Source organism: Loxodonta africana, chromosome X (assembly GCF_030014295.1).
Source record: "Loxodonta africana isolate mLoxAfr1 chromosome X, mLoxAfr1.hap2, whole genome shotgun sequence".
Taxonomy (NCBI): Eukaryota; Metazoa; Chordata; class Mammalia; order Proboscidea; family Elephantidae; genus Loxodonta; species Loxodonta africana.
Genome location: NC_087369.1, coordinates 76,462,533 through 76,478,392, shown reverse-complemented (window position 1 = coordinate 76,478,392; position 15,860 = coordinate 76,462,533). Strand labels below are relative to the sequence as shown.

At 41.1% G+C, this 15,860-nt stretch overlaps 1 protein-coding gene across 2 annotated transcripts in view; it reads left to right on the top strand.

The window, feature by feature from the left end:
• The window catches only part of OPHN1 (oligophrenin 1), a 558,532-nt gene that overhangs the window by 288,366 nt on the left and 254,306 nt on the right, over positions 1-15,860 (top strand). For both annotated transcript variants that reach the window (XM_064278400.1, XM_064278398.1), the window contains exons 6-7: positions 7,952-8,053; positions 13,097-13,207. In XM_064278400.1, coding sequence (XP_064134470.1) covers positions 7,952-8,053; positions 13,097-13,207 — 213 coding nt within the window. The remainder of the gene's footprint in view (positions 1-7,951; positions 8,054-13,096; positions 13,208-15,860) is intronic.

Here is a 15,860-nt window from a genome sequence, read left to right as displayed (position 1 = left end):
CTTCGAAGCATTCAGTTTATTTAGGAAACTTCTTTGCTTTTGGTCCAGTCCAGTTGAGCTGACCTTCCCTGCATTGAGTGTTGTCCTTCCCTTCACCTAAAGTAGGTCTTATTTACTAACTAATCAGTAAATAACCCTCTCCCACCCTCCCTCCCTCTCGCCTCTAGTAACCACAAAAGAATGTGTTCTTCTCAGTTTAAACTGTTTCTCAAGATCTTATAATAGTTGTCTTATACAATATCTGCCCTTTTGCATCTGGCTAATTTCACTCAGCATAATGCCTTCCAGGTTCCTCCATGTTACAAAATGTTTCACAGATTCCTCACTGTTCTTTATCGATGCATAGTATTCCATTGTGTGAATATACCATAATTTATTTATCCATTCATCCGTTGATGGACACCTTAGTTGCTTCCAGCTTTTTCTATTGTAAACAATGCTGCAATAAACATGGGTGTGCATATATCTGTTCGTGTAAAGGCTGTTATTTCTCTAGGATATATTCCGAAGAGTGGGATTTCTTGGTTGTATGGTAGTTCTATTTCTAACTTTTTAAGGAAACGCCAAATAACATTTTCAAAGTGGTGGTACCATTTTACATTCCCACCAGCAGTGTATAAGAGTTCCAATCTCTCCGCAGCCTCTCCAACATTTATTATTTTGTGTTTTCTGGATTAATGCCAGCCTTGTTGGAGTGAGATGGAATCTCAGTGTAGTTTTAATTTGCATTTGTCTAATGGCTAATAATCGAGAGCATTTTCTCATGTATTTGTTAGCTGCCTGAATATCTTCTTTAGTGAAGTGCGTGTGCATGTCCTTTGCCCAATTTTTAATGGGGTTGTTTGTTTTTTGTGGTTGAGTTTTAGCAGAATCATATAGATTTTAGAGATCAGGCGCTGGTCCGAGATGTCATAGCTGAAATTTTTTTCCCAATCTGTAGGTGGTCTTTTTACTCTTTTGGTGAAGTCTTTAGATGAGCATAGGTGTTTGATTTTTAGGAGCTCCCTATTACCTGGTTTCTCTTCTTCATATGTAGTAATGTTTTGTATTCTGTTTATGCCTTGTACTAGGGCTCCTAACGTTGTCTCTACTTTTTCTTTCATGATCTTTATCGTTTTAGTCTTTATGTTTAGGTCTTTGATCCACTTGGAGTTAGTTTTTGTGTATGGTGTGAGGTATGGGTCCTGTTTCATTTTTTGCAAATGGATATCTATTCTGGTGATTTGAGTTAGACTGCTGTTCACCTGACCTAGAATTCATCCATTTATACAGATAGAGTAAATATTTAGTAGATATCCTATATATTTCACTCTTGGGGACACTATGTCTAAGTAGCCAATGCCATAAGTCTGTATGAGTCAAACGATTCTGATATTGCTTTGACTCCGCTGTCCATTAATGCAACCGCACCCACCTTGTGTTTGCTGATTGAGTACAGCCACTTGGCCCCTACTACTACGGGGTCCAATCAGCCACATTGTAGTTAGGTGTCTTAATTCAGTTAGGGCAGTTCCCACTGTAAAATCTGATTTATATAAAACAGCAATCACAGCAGTCTTCTAGGGTGCTCTAACTCCCTTCACAAATGTGTTCTTCACAGCTGTGGTAAAAGGTGTGTCCTCTGGGTACTCCATGTGTAGGTCTGTGGATCTTACAAGATAAATCCACTGTAGCATGCCAATTTCCCTAAGGCTTTGGATACCTTCTTCTGTAGTATACCATGGCAGGTCTGGTGCTTCAACTTGGTTTAGTGTAGGCCACCTTGCAATCCATGCTTCAGCAACCCAACCAAATGAACTGTTGGCTCTTTTCCTAACTTCTCAAGCTGAAACATTGAATGAAGAATCTGCTTAGCGGACCCATGTCGATAAACTCAGACTAATCCATCTTTATGTTCTTGCACCATTATCCCACACCCTTAACAGCCATTCCCATGCATATTGCCCAGGTTTCTGTTTGTACATACTAGAAAAGTCAAGCAGTTCTTTTGGAGTGACTCTCCTGGGTCACACTTTGTACTTCACCTTTTAGTGCTCGCTGGGACTTAAGTCTAGTTATAGGTCTAGAAGCCAGAATTGGTATTGTGAAATTGTTTTGAGAATATTCATCATTGTCTTGTAAAGCATCTGCCTTAGGTGATGCCCCAGGGAGTGATTCAGGCAAGGACTATATAGACACAGCTGGTCTAGGACTAATCTCATTAGATGGGAGTAGGGGGGTTAATTGTTTTTCTGGGCCGGGTGGTTTAGCAGACAAATATGAAGTAATCTGTTCAGGTGGGAACAGGTCCTCTGGCAAGAGTGATTTAACAAAATTTAGGGGCTCAGTGTCCCCAGCTTCCGGATTATCTGCTCATATGTAACCATCTCAAGTTTCAGATTCCATTTCTTCCCAGTTTCCTTAGTTTAACTTCAGACACCTCCCAAGGTTGGCAATTGAGCTGGCATTGTAATTCAGCCACTCTTACAATAAGACTCTGGGTTTGGTTTTCAGCAATTTCAAGTCTCTTACTACAAGAAATAAAGCTTTCTTTCAAAGCACAAGTGGAAGCCTTAAGGTCATTTATGCAGCACTCGAGCTTTAACTGTGAGGCCCTGAAAGCGTCTATATCTTTCGCCAGTTTGTCCAGCGAACATAAGACCAACCAACCAGCTTCCTCATACTTTTCATTCTGACAAAATTGTAGAAAGATATCACGCATGTGTTTACTCAGAGCCTCAGCATTCCCCAATACTTGATCTACTGTGGTGATATTTTATATATTGGTATCACCGCCATACACCTTGGATTAGCGGTGCCCTCTTTACTGCTGGAAGCAGAGTCATCAACATCTTTAAGACTAACCAGACTTGAGAACCAATTTAGAAAACTTATTCTTACAATTTTGTTTCTCTAGAGCCACTCTCAGTACCAAATGTCTTAGGCTGGGTTCTCTAGAGAAGCAAAACCAGTAAAGCATATATATAGAGAGAGAGGGAGGGAGGGAGAGAGAGAGAGAGGAGATTTATATCAAAGAAATGGCTCATGTTATTGTAGAGGCTGGAACATCTCAAGTCCATGGATCAGGATAGACGTTTCTGTCAATTCACGTAGCCGCAGGGGCTGGTGAACTCAAGATCAGCAGGTCGGTGAGCAGGGTTCTTGCTCACAGGCTGTGAAGATCTGCGAATCCCAAGACCAGCAGATAAGCTGATAGCTCAATTCCCGAGAACGAGAGGTGAGATGAACAGGAGGCAACTGCAGGATCCAGAGCGAGTAAAAAAGCCAGAAAGGTTGCTTATATTTGAATGCAGGCTACACCCCAAGGAAACTCCCTTTCAACTGATTGGCTACTTACAGCAGATTCCATCATGGATGTGATCACATAATAAACGCTGAGAATTATGGCCCAGCCAAGTTGACACACAGTCTTAACCATCACACCATCCTTGCTTCTCATGAGCATTTTGGCTGTACTTTTTCTAAGACAGATTTGTTCATTCTTCTGGCAGTCCATGGTATATTTAATATTCTTTTCCAATACAATAATTCAAAGGCATCAATTCTACTTTGATCTTCCTTATTCATTGTCCAACTTTCGCATGCATATCAAGTAATTGAAAATACCATGGCTTGGGTCAAGTGCACCTTAGTTCTTAAAGTGACATCTTTGCTTTTTAACACTTTAAAGAGGTGTTTTGCAGCAGATTTGCCCAGTGCAATGTGTTGTTTGATTTCTTGTCTGCTCCTTCCACGGGCATTGATAGTTCATTCAGGTAAAATGAAATCCTGGACAACTTTAATCTTTTCTCCGTTTATCATGAGGATGTTACTTATTAGTCTAGTTGTGAGGATTTTTGTTTTATGTTGAGATGTAACCTGTACTGAAAGCTGTAGTCTTTAATCTTCATCAGTTAAGTGCTTCAAGTCTTCACTTCCAGCAAGCAAGTTTGTATCGTCTGCATAACACACGTTGTTAATGAGTTTTCGTCCAAACCTGTTGCTGTGTTCTTCTTCATATAGCCCAGTTTGTCAGATTATGTGCTCAACATACAATTTGAATAAGTATGGTGAAATAATACAACCCTCACGCACACTTTTTCTGACTTTAAACCACACAGTATCCCCTTATTCTGTTCAAATGACTGCCCCTTGGTCTATGTGCAGGTTCCTCATGAGCACAGTTAAGGGTTCTGGAATTCCCATTCTTCACAAAATTATCCATGATTTTTTATGATCCACACAGTCAAATGCCTTTGCGTAGTTAGTAAAACACAGGTAAACATCTTTCTGGTATTTTGTGCTTTCAACCAAGATCCATCTGACATCAGCAATGATATACTTTCTTTCACTTCCTCTTGTAAATCTAGCTTGAACTCCGGGCAGTTCCCTGTTGATGTATTGCTCAATGGCTTTTGAATGATCTTGAGCAAAATTTTAATTGCGTGTGATATTAATGATATTGCTCTATAATTTCCACATTCTCTTGGATCACCTTTCTTTGGGTTGGGCACAAATATGGATCTCTTCCAGTTGGGTGGCCAGGTAGCTGTCTTCCGTATTTCTTGGCCTAGACTAGTGAGCACTTCCAGAGGTGCTTCTGTTTGTTGAAGCATCTCAATTGGTAGTCCATTAATTCTTGGAGCCTTGCTTTTTGCCAATGCCTTTAGTGCCATTTGAACGTCCTCCTTCAGTATCATCGGTTTGTGATCATATGCTAACTCCCGAAATGGTTGAATGTTGACCAATTCTTTTTGGTACAGTGACTCTGTGTAATCCTTCCATCTTCTTTTGATGCTTCCTGAATCATTTTATATTTTCCGCATAGAATCCTTCAATATTGCAACCCGAGGCATGAATTTTTTCTTCAGTTCTGTTGCTTGCGAAATGCTGAGCTACCATATGATCTAGCAATTTCACTTATAGGTATATGCCCAAACTAATTGAATACAAATGTCTGTGCAAAATTTTGTACATGAATGTTCATAGCATCCTTCTTCGTGTTGTTGCTGCTCTTTGTTGCCATTGAGTTGATTCTGACTCATGGCCCCCCCATGTGTTACAGAGTAGAACTGCTCCATAGGGTTTTCAATATATTTTCAGAAGCAGATCACTAGGCCTGTCTTCCAAAGCTCCTGAGGTGGTTTCAAACTGGCAAACTTTCGGCTACTAATTGTGTGCTTAACCATTTTTACTACCCAGGGAAACTGCCTTCTTCATAATATCCAATGAATGGTGACAACCCAAATGTCCATTGACTGATAAATGTATAAATAAAATGTGGTATATTTATTCAATATAATATTATTCATTCATAAAAGGTAATGAAGTACCGATACATGCTACAATATGGATGAAACTTTAAAAATTAAGTTAAAGAAGCCAGACACAAAACCACTTATATGAAATGTCCAGAGTAGGCCGATGTGTAGAGACAAAAAGTGAATTTGTGTTTGCCAGGGGCTTCAGGATGGGGAGAATGAGGAAATGACTATTAATGAATATGAGGTTTCTTTTGACTTGATGGACATATTCTGGAATTAAATAATGGTGATGGTTGAACAATTTTGTCAATATAGTTAAAACCACTGAATTGTACATTCTTTAAAAGGGTGAATTTCATATGTAAATTATATCTCATTAAGCTGTTACTTAGAACAATGTTAGTGGAGGAAAAAGCAATACACAGAACTTTATCTGCTCCTAGAGAAGTCACTGAAATTTATTGGTTCCCTTGCCCTCTTCAGATACTTGCCTTTTTAAAATAGATTCAGTAGCTAGTGGAGCAGTTTGTGTTACTCTTTATCATTTATGTGAAAATTTCCACATCCTGCGTTTTGGTATCTGAGCTGGGCCTAGGGCTATAGACCTACTTGATTTTTATTCACAAGGTGTTCTGATTATCTATAAGCCTCCTGAGTATTGTTCCTGCCATGATCATTTGGGCAATATTTGACTATATGGAATGTGTCAGATAGATCTGTATATTGTACACCCTTGGACAAATTAGTTCATCTTACTTAAACCTTAGTTTCCTCATCTGTAATCGGATTAACAAATATCTACCTCTCAGGGATGTGAAAATTAAGTAAGGTAATGGGTTTTAAGTACCTACCTAGCACAGTGCCTGGCCTGATGTAGGCCTCAGTTAATATTAGCTTCCTCCCTACTGATTTCCCTCCTTAAAAAAAAAAAAAAAGAATTACTCTGGGAAAAAGCACATTCCCTCCAGATCAGAGGTTACTCAGTTCTGTCCTGGCTTTCTGCCCACAACAGATTATGTGTAGAAATAAACCATTGGTGAGGTATTTCTCCTTTTTCTTTTTTTCTATGTGTGCCTTGCTATGCATTTTCTAGTACCCAGCTCATTGTGGGTGTTCAGTGAATTTGGAATTCCTCTGAGAGAACACAAACCCTTTGCAAGGATTTCCCAGCATGGTGCTGAGAGGACTGCAGAGTGTCAGCAGTATTCTGTGACAAATGAGCATTGTTAGTGCTCCTTTTGAGGCTGTATGACTTTCGGTTGTGCTGAGAGGCAGAGAGCTTAATTAAATTCTTGCTTTCCAGCTAAACCTTGAAGGATTTTTTTCCATTTTTAAAATCAGCATTTAAAAAAAATTTTGTTGTTATACAGAATATACACAGCACAATATGCACCATTTTAACTGTTCCTAAATGTACAATTTTGTGACATTGATTGCATTCTTTGAGTTGTGCAACCAGTCTCACCCTCCTTTTCTGAGTTGTTCCTCTCCCATTAACATAAACTCTCTGCCCCCTAAAGTTCCTATCTATCTAATCTTTTGAGTGGCTATTATCAATTTGATCCCATATAGATCGTTCTTAAAAGAGCAGGCATTTTTACTAGTTAAGCTAAACTATTGTTTGGTTTTAAGAAGAATTCAGGGGACATTTTTTGTTTAAAGATGTTCTCAGGGCAATAGTTTCAGGGGTTCATTCAGCCACCAGGGTTCCAGAAATTCTGGATTCTGTTAGAATTCGAAATTGCGTTCTGCATTTTTCCCCTTTTGATCAGGATTCTTCTATAGAATCTTTCATCAAAATGTTCAGTAATGGTAGCCAGGTACCATCCAGTTCTTCTGGTCTCATGGCAAAGGAGGCAGTTGTTCATGAGGCAGTTAGCCACATTCCATAAAAAAAAAAAATCCTCCTCCTATTCCTGACTCTCCTTCTTTCTCTGTTGCTCCTGGTGAATAGAGACCAATTGCCATGCCTTGGATGGCTGCTCGCAAGCTTTTAAGACCCCAGGCACTACACAACGAACTAGAAGGTAGAACAAAAGCACTAAACACATTATTAGGCCAATTAAGTGGGATGTCCCATGAAACCATGACCCAAAACCTCCAAACGAATGAAACAGAATGCATGTGGTTTTTGCTTGTACATTGCTACTTTTTTTCCTGTCGTCCTGTCGTCGTTAACATCAGGTTTTAATATGCAGTAATGAAATCCTTAAACACCACAAAAGAACTCATTGTTCACAGAGGTAGCCCCAGGTTCCTATTGCCTTGAAAATGTTTTATTATTAGGCTGTCTAAATACATAGTATATCGACCTTTTCAAGACACGTATTTAGTTCACTCCTGGGTTCCTTTTTCTTTTTTTTGTAATTTAATTTGAATGATTGTGAAAAATACTGAAGAGACAAAAGGTAACTGGCATTAGAGGCCCTTTTTAAGTGTCATTCTCTGAGCAGCATTTCCCATAGACTTCAGTTTTATCCAGAGCAATTGCCCTTTGTGTAGGGAGGACGGTTTGGGGTTATATTCAGGGAAATTGAAACTGCTGAGACCAATGCAAAAGCAAATTCTCTCTTGCTCCTCTCCCCACTCCTCCCAGGAGCTAGAGAGGTTGGCCACAGAGAACAAGACACTGTCTTATCCTGTCTCAGTTTTGAGCAAACAGTTAAAACTACAGACATCTTAATCTGTACCTTCTCTCCCATGTCTAGGAGCGGAAAAAAAAATTTGAAAAGGATGGTGAGAGATTTTATTCTTTGCTGGACCGCCACTTGCATCTATCTTCCAAAAAGAAAGAATCCCAGTTACAAGAGGTATGTTCAAAAAAGTCTGTTCTTTTCTCATCCACTGCCAGGTATGCTTGGAAAGAGTGGCAATTTCCCATTGCAAGGCTTTCCCCATACTTTGTCTGAGCAGGGAACCACGTGTGGTAGCACACGCAGTTAAAACCATTGTGTAGGACTTAGGAGCCCTGGGTTCTCAAGCCAGCTCCTCCAGTAACTCACTAACTCACAGTCTGACCGTGGACAAGATACCCTTTCTTGACCTCGGTTCTCTTGCTTTTAAGAGGAGTGGATAGAACTCAGTGACCTCCAGAGTCCCTTTCAGTTCTTCAGACCTTTGATTCCAGATTTCTAGATGCCGTTAAATTAGTGTTGCGTTTGGTAGATCAGGAACTGATTTCCCCTGAGATATCGCAGCATTAGCTTTTGTTTTGTGTTTTATTCCTGCACTGGGATTACAGCTTGCATGGAACTTGCAGTGGCTTCAGTTCAAATAAGCCAGTATTTGGTTAGTGCTGACCATATCCCCACAGGCTATGCTGGGTGCAACAAGACTACAGAGAAAATAAGACATATGTTCTGCTTTTTGTAGCTTGTAGTCCAGTTGGGATGCTAAGACAAGGATATACCTGACTCTACCACAAGTAGAATTTTTTTTATATACCGTAAGCATATGTGCTGCTCTTGTTGGTGGTGGAGATGAGTTTGGAGAATAGAAAATTTATATTTGGATGTGGGAAATTGCCTTTGTGGCAAAATCTGCCCTTCTAATTTGATGAGGTCATTCAAGAATAAAGTGTATGACAAGTAGAAGTGGGGAAATTGACCTTTCAAGTGGAGGGCAATGGCTCCAAGGCGGGAGAACAAAGAGTATATTTGGGAAATGTTTGGCCATAATTGTGTTACTATCAGAGGGTAGTGAAAGACAAGATGGCATTAGGCAGGTTGAGGCCATATTGTGGAGTTTGTATTTCATTCTGGTGGAGCTGGGGGTCATTGAAGGCTTTTGAGCATGAAAGTGACATGAATAAAACTCTATTTTAGGAATCTTCAACTGGTTGAAGTTGTAGGATGACTTAGACAAAAGAGAAACTAAAAGGAGGCCAACAAGTTTAGGAAACTATTGCAATGATCTGTTGTTGTTGGGTACCATCGAGGCTATTTTGACTCACAAGGATCCCCTGTGACAGAGTAAAAGTGCCCCATAGGGTTTTCTTGGCTGTAATCTTTATGGAAGCAAATTGTCAGGTCTTTCTCCTGCAGTGCTGCTGGGTGAGTTCTAACCACCAACCTTTCAGTTAGCAGCCGAGCACTTAACCGTTGTGCCACCAGGGTACCTTTTCAATGATAGAGGGGAGAAATAATGAGAGTCTGGAAGAGAAGAGTGATACTGGGGATGGGAAGGAAGGAATTAACTTGTGAAGAATCCAGTAAAAGATGGAAATATTCAAGATTCAAGTATGAAAAGAGATACCTGATGGAAAAATCATAGACATGAGATGTAAACATTCTTAGAAACCATGTTGTCCAAGGTCACACAGACTGTAGCAGAGCTGGAGTTTATCCTCTAACCCTTGGTTTCGTGGGTTTCCATCACATCAGGTGCTTGAAGGTGATGGGTCAAGAGCCTCACTGGTGGATGAAGTTAGTACTGAAAATGAGGAGGGCTACTTCTTTTTCATAAACTGCAATGAAGTACTAGTTCTGGGGTCTTCTGCCATTTTCTTTTTGCACACCTTTGTTTCCCTACTTTTCTGTCTCTTCTGTGCCTGGGTTCCCGTGAAGAAAAGAGTTAACATAGCAGGCCTGAGACTGCTATCCTTAGAAAGGCCTGCTTACAGTATTGGTTTTTGGCTCCTGTCTAGAAACTTGGCTGGTAAACAATTCCTTACACTGATGTAAAAGTTTCTCTAAATGGTCAAGAGTCACTCACTCTGTCTAGGCTGTTTGTACAAACAATGTGGTTTATGCTGAGTAATTTCTCTGGGAGTCTGGAATTTTTATATGTGCTGGGCAGAGAGTGTGTACATGATTCCAAACCCACTGGCTGTCAAGTCAATTCCAACTCATAGTGACCACATAGGATTTCCAAGGCTGTAAATCTCTTCAGAATCACACTGCCAAGCCTTTCTCCCATGGAGCTGCTGGTGGTTTTGAACCACCGACCTTTCGGTTAACAGTCAATTGCTTTAATCACTGCGCAACCAAGCCTCCTTGCTACATAACCAGCCCACAATAAAATCTTGAACACACAGTATCTAATGAGGTTTCCTGGTAGACAATATTTCACACGTGTTGCCACAACTCACTGCTACAGGATTTAACTTTGTGCTCTCTCACACCACTTGGAGAGGAAACCTGAAGCTGGTTTCCTCTGAACTTTGTCCCATACACATTTTCCTTTACTGATTTTGCTTTGCATCATTTCACTGTAATGCTTTTTAGCCATGAGTTTGTTTGCAGAATCCTGTGAGTCCTCCTAATGAGTTACCAAAACTTGGGGTTACCTTGGGGACCCGTGACATAGTTCTTAACTTTGTTTTGTTTTGGAAGCTTTTTGCTATGAAAGTTTCTGGAGGATCCTAGCAGTTTGGTGCTGTACATGTAGATGTCCCTGGTATATTTCCTGATGAGCAAAAAGACAGCCTTTGCATTTGTTGAATGAAGTATGAGCTGAGAGCGGGGAAAAGATGGCGGAGTAGTCAGACAATTCTGGTGGTCCCTCTTACAACAAAGACCCCCCAAAACAAGCGAATCAATTATATATATGACAAGCTAGGAACCCTGAACATCAAAGGCAAAGTTAAGAAATCGGACTGAGTGACGGGGAGGGAGACACGGTGCAGAAGCAGCAAAGAATTGCTGGACCTTACTTGGCAGGAACCGACACCCCTCAGCCCGAATTTCCCGGGATGCAGCTGCTTCAGCGAAAGAAGGCAAGTGAAGTGGCGCTGCCCCAATCCACTGGTGCCACTGCAGCGGGGCCGAGCCAGTGCACAGAATCTACGAACACCTCCAGAATCAGCAAATAAACAGCACTCTCAGCCCATGTGATTTTGTCTCATTTACCACAGGGATCTAATAGTGCCTCCATTTGAAAGAACTCTCTCCCATCTATCTGATTCCTCCTCCCTCTGCACCATCTGACTTCAGGGACAGTTGATTTCCCTGAGCCTGAAATAGGTTCTGCTGCAGTCTCTGAGCCATTCCCCTGCTTTGGAGAAGGAACGAATAAAGAAACGGGGGAAAAATAATCTGCTGGGTCCTCTAATCTGGAAAATTAGAGCAGAAGTGGCTCATGTCCAGGCACAAGCGGTCCACAGACTTTGAATATTTTTCACCCCTGCATGGACCCAGGTGGCCCGATTTCAGCAGCTAGGATCTTGCTGTTATATTGCAAGAGTGAATGTGTTTCAGGTCTGACTGTAACTGTTTCAGCTGTGTGGTGGAGAGGTGGGTTTTTGACATTTCATACTGCTCTGCCTATTAAACAGGGTCCTCACCTACCCACATCAGGGGCCTGAGGACTGGTGGCTCCACCCACGCCACCTAGCCACCTGTGACAGGGGTCTGAGAATAAGTGGTGCCTCCCAGTCCTTACAGCCAACAGCACTGGGTGCCCATAGTCTGGCTGCAAAACCCACCCATCTATGTGCTTTAGGGGACAGGGATGTGTCTTCTCCAAAGATATTCGGGGGAAGGCTGTCACCCCCTGCCTTCCTCAGAGTATGACCCCCTGCTGAATCCAGAAACCTATGCATACACCAATCATCACTGCTCCTCTAAGATTGTAGGTGAGAGCGTGCATCACATGCTAGGTGACTACCTGGACACCTGAGCTGAATCTATACAAGAATAATGAGTGGACTCCTAGGCTAATATACCTGATAACAGCTTTAGCCATGTGGTGACAGGACATTACTGCTTCAAAGGCTCCAATAATCAAGTTAGCTCACTGGAGTAGCCTACTCAGATATATCAAAACAAAACAAAGCAAGAAGCTAGGACACAGTGAGCAAACAAACTAAATTAATACAATAACTTATAGATGGCTTGGAGATAACAGTCAATATCAGCCACATGCTTTGAAGACCAGAGTAGCAGGGATGGGGGTCTGGGGACCATGGTTTCAGGGGACATCTAGTTCAATTGGCATAACAAAATGTAGTAAGAAAACGTTCTGCATCCCCCTTTGGTGAGAGGCATCTGGGGTCTTAAATGCTAGCAAGTGGCCATCTAAGATGTATCAATTGATCTCATCCTACCTGGAGCAAAGGAGAATGAAGAACACCAAAGACATATGGCAAAGATGAGTCTAAGAGACAGAAAGGGCCACAGAAACCAGAGACTCCATCAGCCTGAGACCAGAAGAACTAGATGGTGTCAGGCTACCACTGATCACTGCCCTGACAGGGAACACAAGAGAGAATCCCTGATGGAACAGGAGAACAGTGGGATGCAGATCTCAAATTTTCATAAAAAGACCAGGCTTAATGGTCTGACTGAGACTGGAGGGACCCTAACAGTCACCGTCTCCGGACCCTTTGTTAGTCCAAGATTGGAACCATTCCTGATGCCAAGTCTTCAGCCAGGGATTGGACCGTACTATAACATAGACAATGATACTGGTGAGGAGTGACATTTTGCTCAAGTAGACACCTGAGACTATGTGGGCAACTCCCGTCTGGTGACGAGATGAGAAGGAAGAGGGGGACAGGAGCTGGTTGAATGGACACGGGGAATACAGAATGGAGAGAAGGAATGTGCTGTTTCATTAGGGGGAGAGCAGCTAGGAGTCCATAGCAATGTGTATATAACTTTTTCTATGAGAGACTGACTTGATTTGTAAACTTTCACCTAAAGCACAATCAATCAGTGAATCAATAAAAAGAATGAGGCATGTAGCCTTGGGTCCATAAACTTTGTTTTTCCAGCCTTTTGTAAAATAAAGGAATAGGACCACTACTTGGTTGCTAAATTCTGCTGTTTTGCTGACATTTTGTTGAGTCTATAAGCACTGACTTGCGTGAACCGCTGTGTCTATGTGTGACATTTCTTGCTCTTGTTTTACAGGCAGACCTCCAGGTGGACAAGGAGAGACACAATTTCTTTGAATCCTCTCTTGATTATGTTTATCAAATCCAGGAAGTTCAGGAGTCCAAAAAGTTCAACATTGTGGAGCCAGTAAGTTCTATCTGTTGATGAACGGTCTAATAATACTTACCAAATGCCAGCTAAAAATACTTCCAAATGCAGCGTTCATGTGGAGAAACTTGACCATAAAATTGCAGTCTCAAAGAATTTGACCAATCATCAGTGATTAATAATACCAAGAAAGTAAGCATACTGAATCTTATGGCTTATGTTTCTATTGCTTTCTCACTAATTTTCTTCCCTCCCCCATTTTTCTCTCTTTTTCTCCCTCTCTTCCTGCCTTTAGCTCTCTTTCACCCTTTGTTTACCTCTTTCCCCTCTTTGCATTTCTTGCTTTCAGAAAACCTTCTGAAAGTATCCATCTTATAGTAGGCACCATGCTAGGAACTCATGGACCTTGCATTCATCGACTTTTCATTCTGCTATTTTTGCTTCTGTCGTCTGTAATTATTTCATCTTAAACCTCCTTAATTCATAAAGAAGATGATGTAGTTTAATTTGACAAGTACGTTGAAATTTAACAAATTTATTTTTTATTGTAAAAATAATTATCGTGAAAAGTTTGAAAAATTATAAGAATAATGAAATGAAAAACAAATACCTTATACAGAGACAATCACTGTTAGTATTGTAGCAGATTTCCTTCCAAATTATATGTCTATCATCTCTTCCTCTGGATGTGTGTGCACTTGTGTTCATGTGTGTGTCAACATATATATATTATTGTACATGATTGTGTATATCTGTGTACATGTGTATCTGCTCTCACGTTTGTATATATTTATCTGTATATATGTATGAGAAAACAAGTTTTATACATTCATTCAACATTTGTTGAGTTCTCATTATGTGCCAGGCACTGTGCTATACACTGGGGATCCTATAGTGAACAAAACAGACTCAGTGTCTGTCTTTATGAAGCCTGCACTATTGTGGGATAGACGGAAGGGAAAACAGGACACTGATAAATAAAATAATTGAAGGTTGTGAAAAGGACTATGGAGGAAACCAAAAGGGGCTAAAATAGAGAACTAGAATGGACAGTTACTTTAGATCAGGTGGTCTAGGAGGACCTCTGAGGAGGTGATAGAGCCCTGGTAGTGCAGTGGTTAAGAACTCGGCTGCTAACCAAAAGGTTGGCAGTTCGAATCCACCAGTAGCTCCGTGGAAACCCTATGGGGCGACAGCATTTAATCGGAAGTCTAAAGGAAGGGAAGAAGCAGGCGTATGAGTAGTGGGGAAAGGAAAGTAAGAGGAAACACATGTGCACAGGCCTTAAGATAGGAAATAACAGCATACTCAAGGAATGAAAAGAAGACTAGTAGTGTCTTTAGATAACTGGTGAGAGAAAGGAAGAGTGGCAGGACATGATTTCTGATAGGCAGGCATAGGACCAGTAGGCATGATAAGGCGTTTGGATTTTAGTGTAAGTGCAGTAGAAAACCACTGATGGATATTGTTATGGATTGAATTGTGTCCCCCCAAAGTGTGTGTTAATGTGGCTAGGCCATGATTCCCAGTATTGTGTGGTTTTCTTCCATTTTGTTATTGTATGTAATTACCCTATGTGTTGTAAATCCTAACCTATATGATGTTAGTGAGGCAGGATTAGCGGCTGTTATGTTAATGAGGCAGGACATGATCTACAGGATTAGGTTGTACCTTAGTCAATCTCTTTTGAGATATAAAAGAGAGAAGCGAGCAGAGAGAAGGGGGACCTCATTACCACCAAGCAAGAAGAGCCAGGAGCGGAGTATGTCCTTTGGATACAGAGTCCCTGTACTGAGAAACTCCTAGATGAGGGGAATATTGATGACAGGGACCTTCCCCCCGAGCCAACAGAGAGAAAAAGCCCTCCCTTACAGCTGGTGCCCTGAATTCGGACTTGTAGCCTCCCAGGCTGTGAGAGAATACATTTCTGTTTGTTAAAAGCCATCCACTTATGGTATTTCTGTTATAGCAGTACCTGATAACTAAGATAGGTGTCAAGCAGGGTATGACATGAGCCAGTTTGTGCTTTGTGGAGAATGTCTTGGAAGGGACCAAAAGTGGAGGTGAGGAAAACAATTGGGTGGCTAATGCAGTGATCCAGGCAAGAGAAGTTGTTGGCTTGATTTAAGGTGGTGATAGTGGAAACAAAAAAGTATGGCTGGATTAGAAATACGTTTCGGAGACAAACTGACAGGAATTATTGATGGGTTGGATTAGGTTATGTGTATATATGCAGTACATGTACATGCATGTGTATAGGTACATAGTTTTTGTATATGTGTATGTATATAAACACACATACATCTACACTTGGTGTTCTGTGTGTGTGTGTAGAAAGAGAGAACCAAAAAACCAAACCCATTGCCGTCAAGTCAATTCCAACTCATAGTGACCCTATAGAACAGAGTAGAACTGCCCCATAGGGTTTCCAAGGAGTGCCTGGTGGGTTCAAACTGCTGACCTTTTGGTTAGCAGCCCAAGCTCTTAACCACTGCATCACCAGGGCTCCAGAGAGAGAGAATATACATGTTTATATGGTTCATATGTGCTTACCTATTTGCTTTCTATAAAGCCTAGGGCAATTTTTACTACTACCTATTAGATTTTGTAGTCCCTGGGTGGTGTAAATGGTTAAGTGTTTGGCCATTAACCGAAAGGTTGGTGGTTCAAATTCACCTGGAGGTGCCTCAGA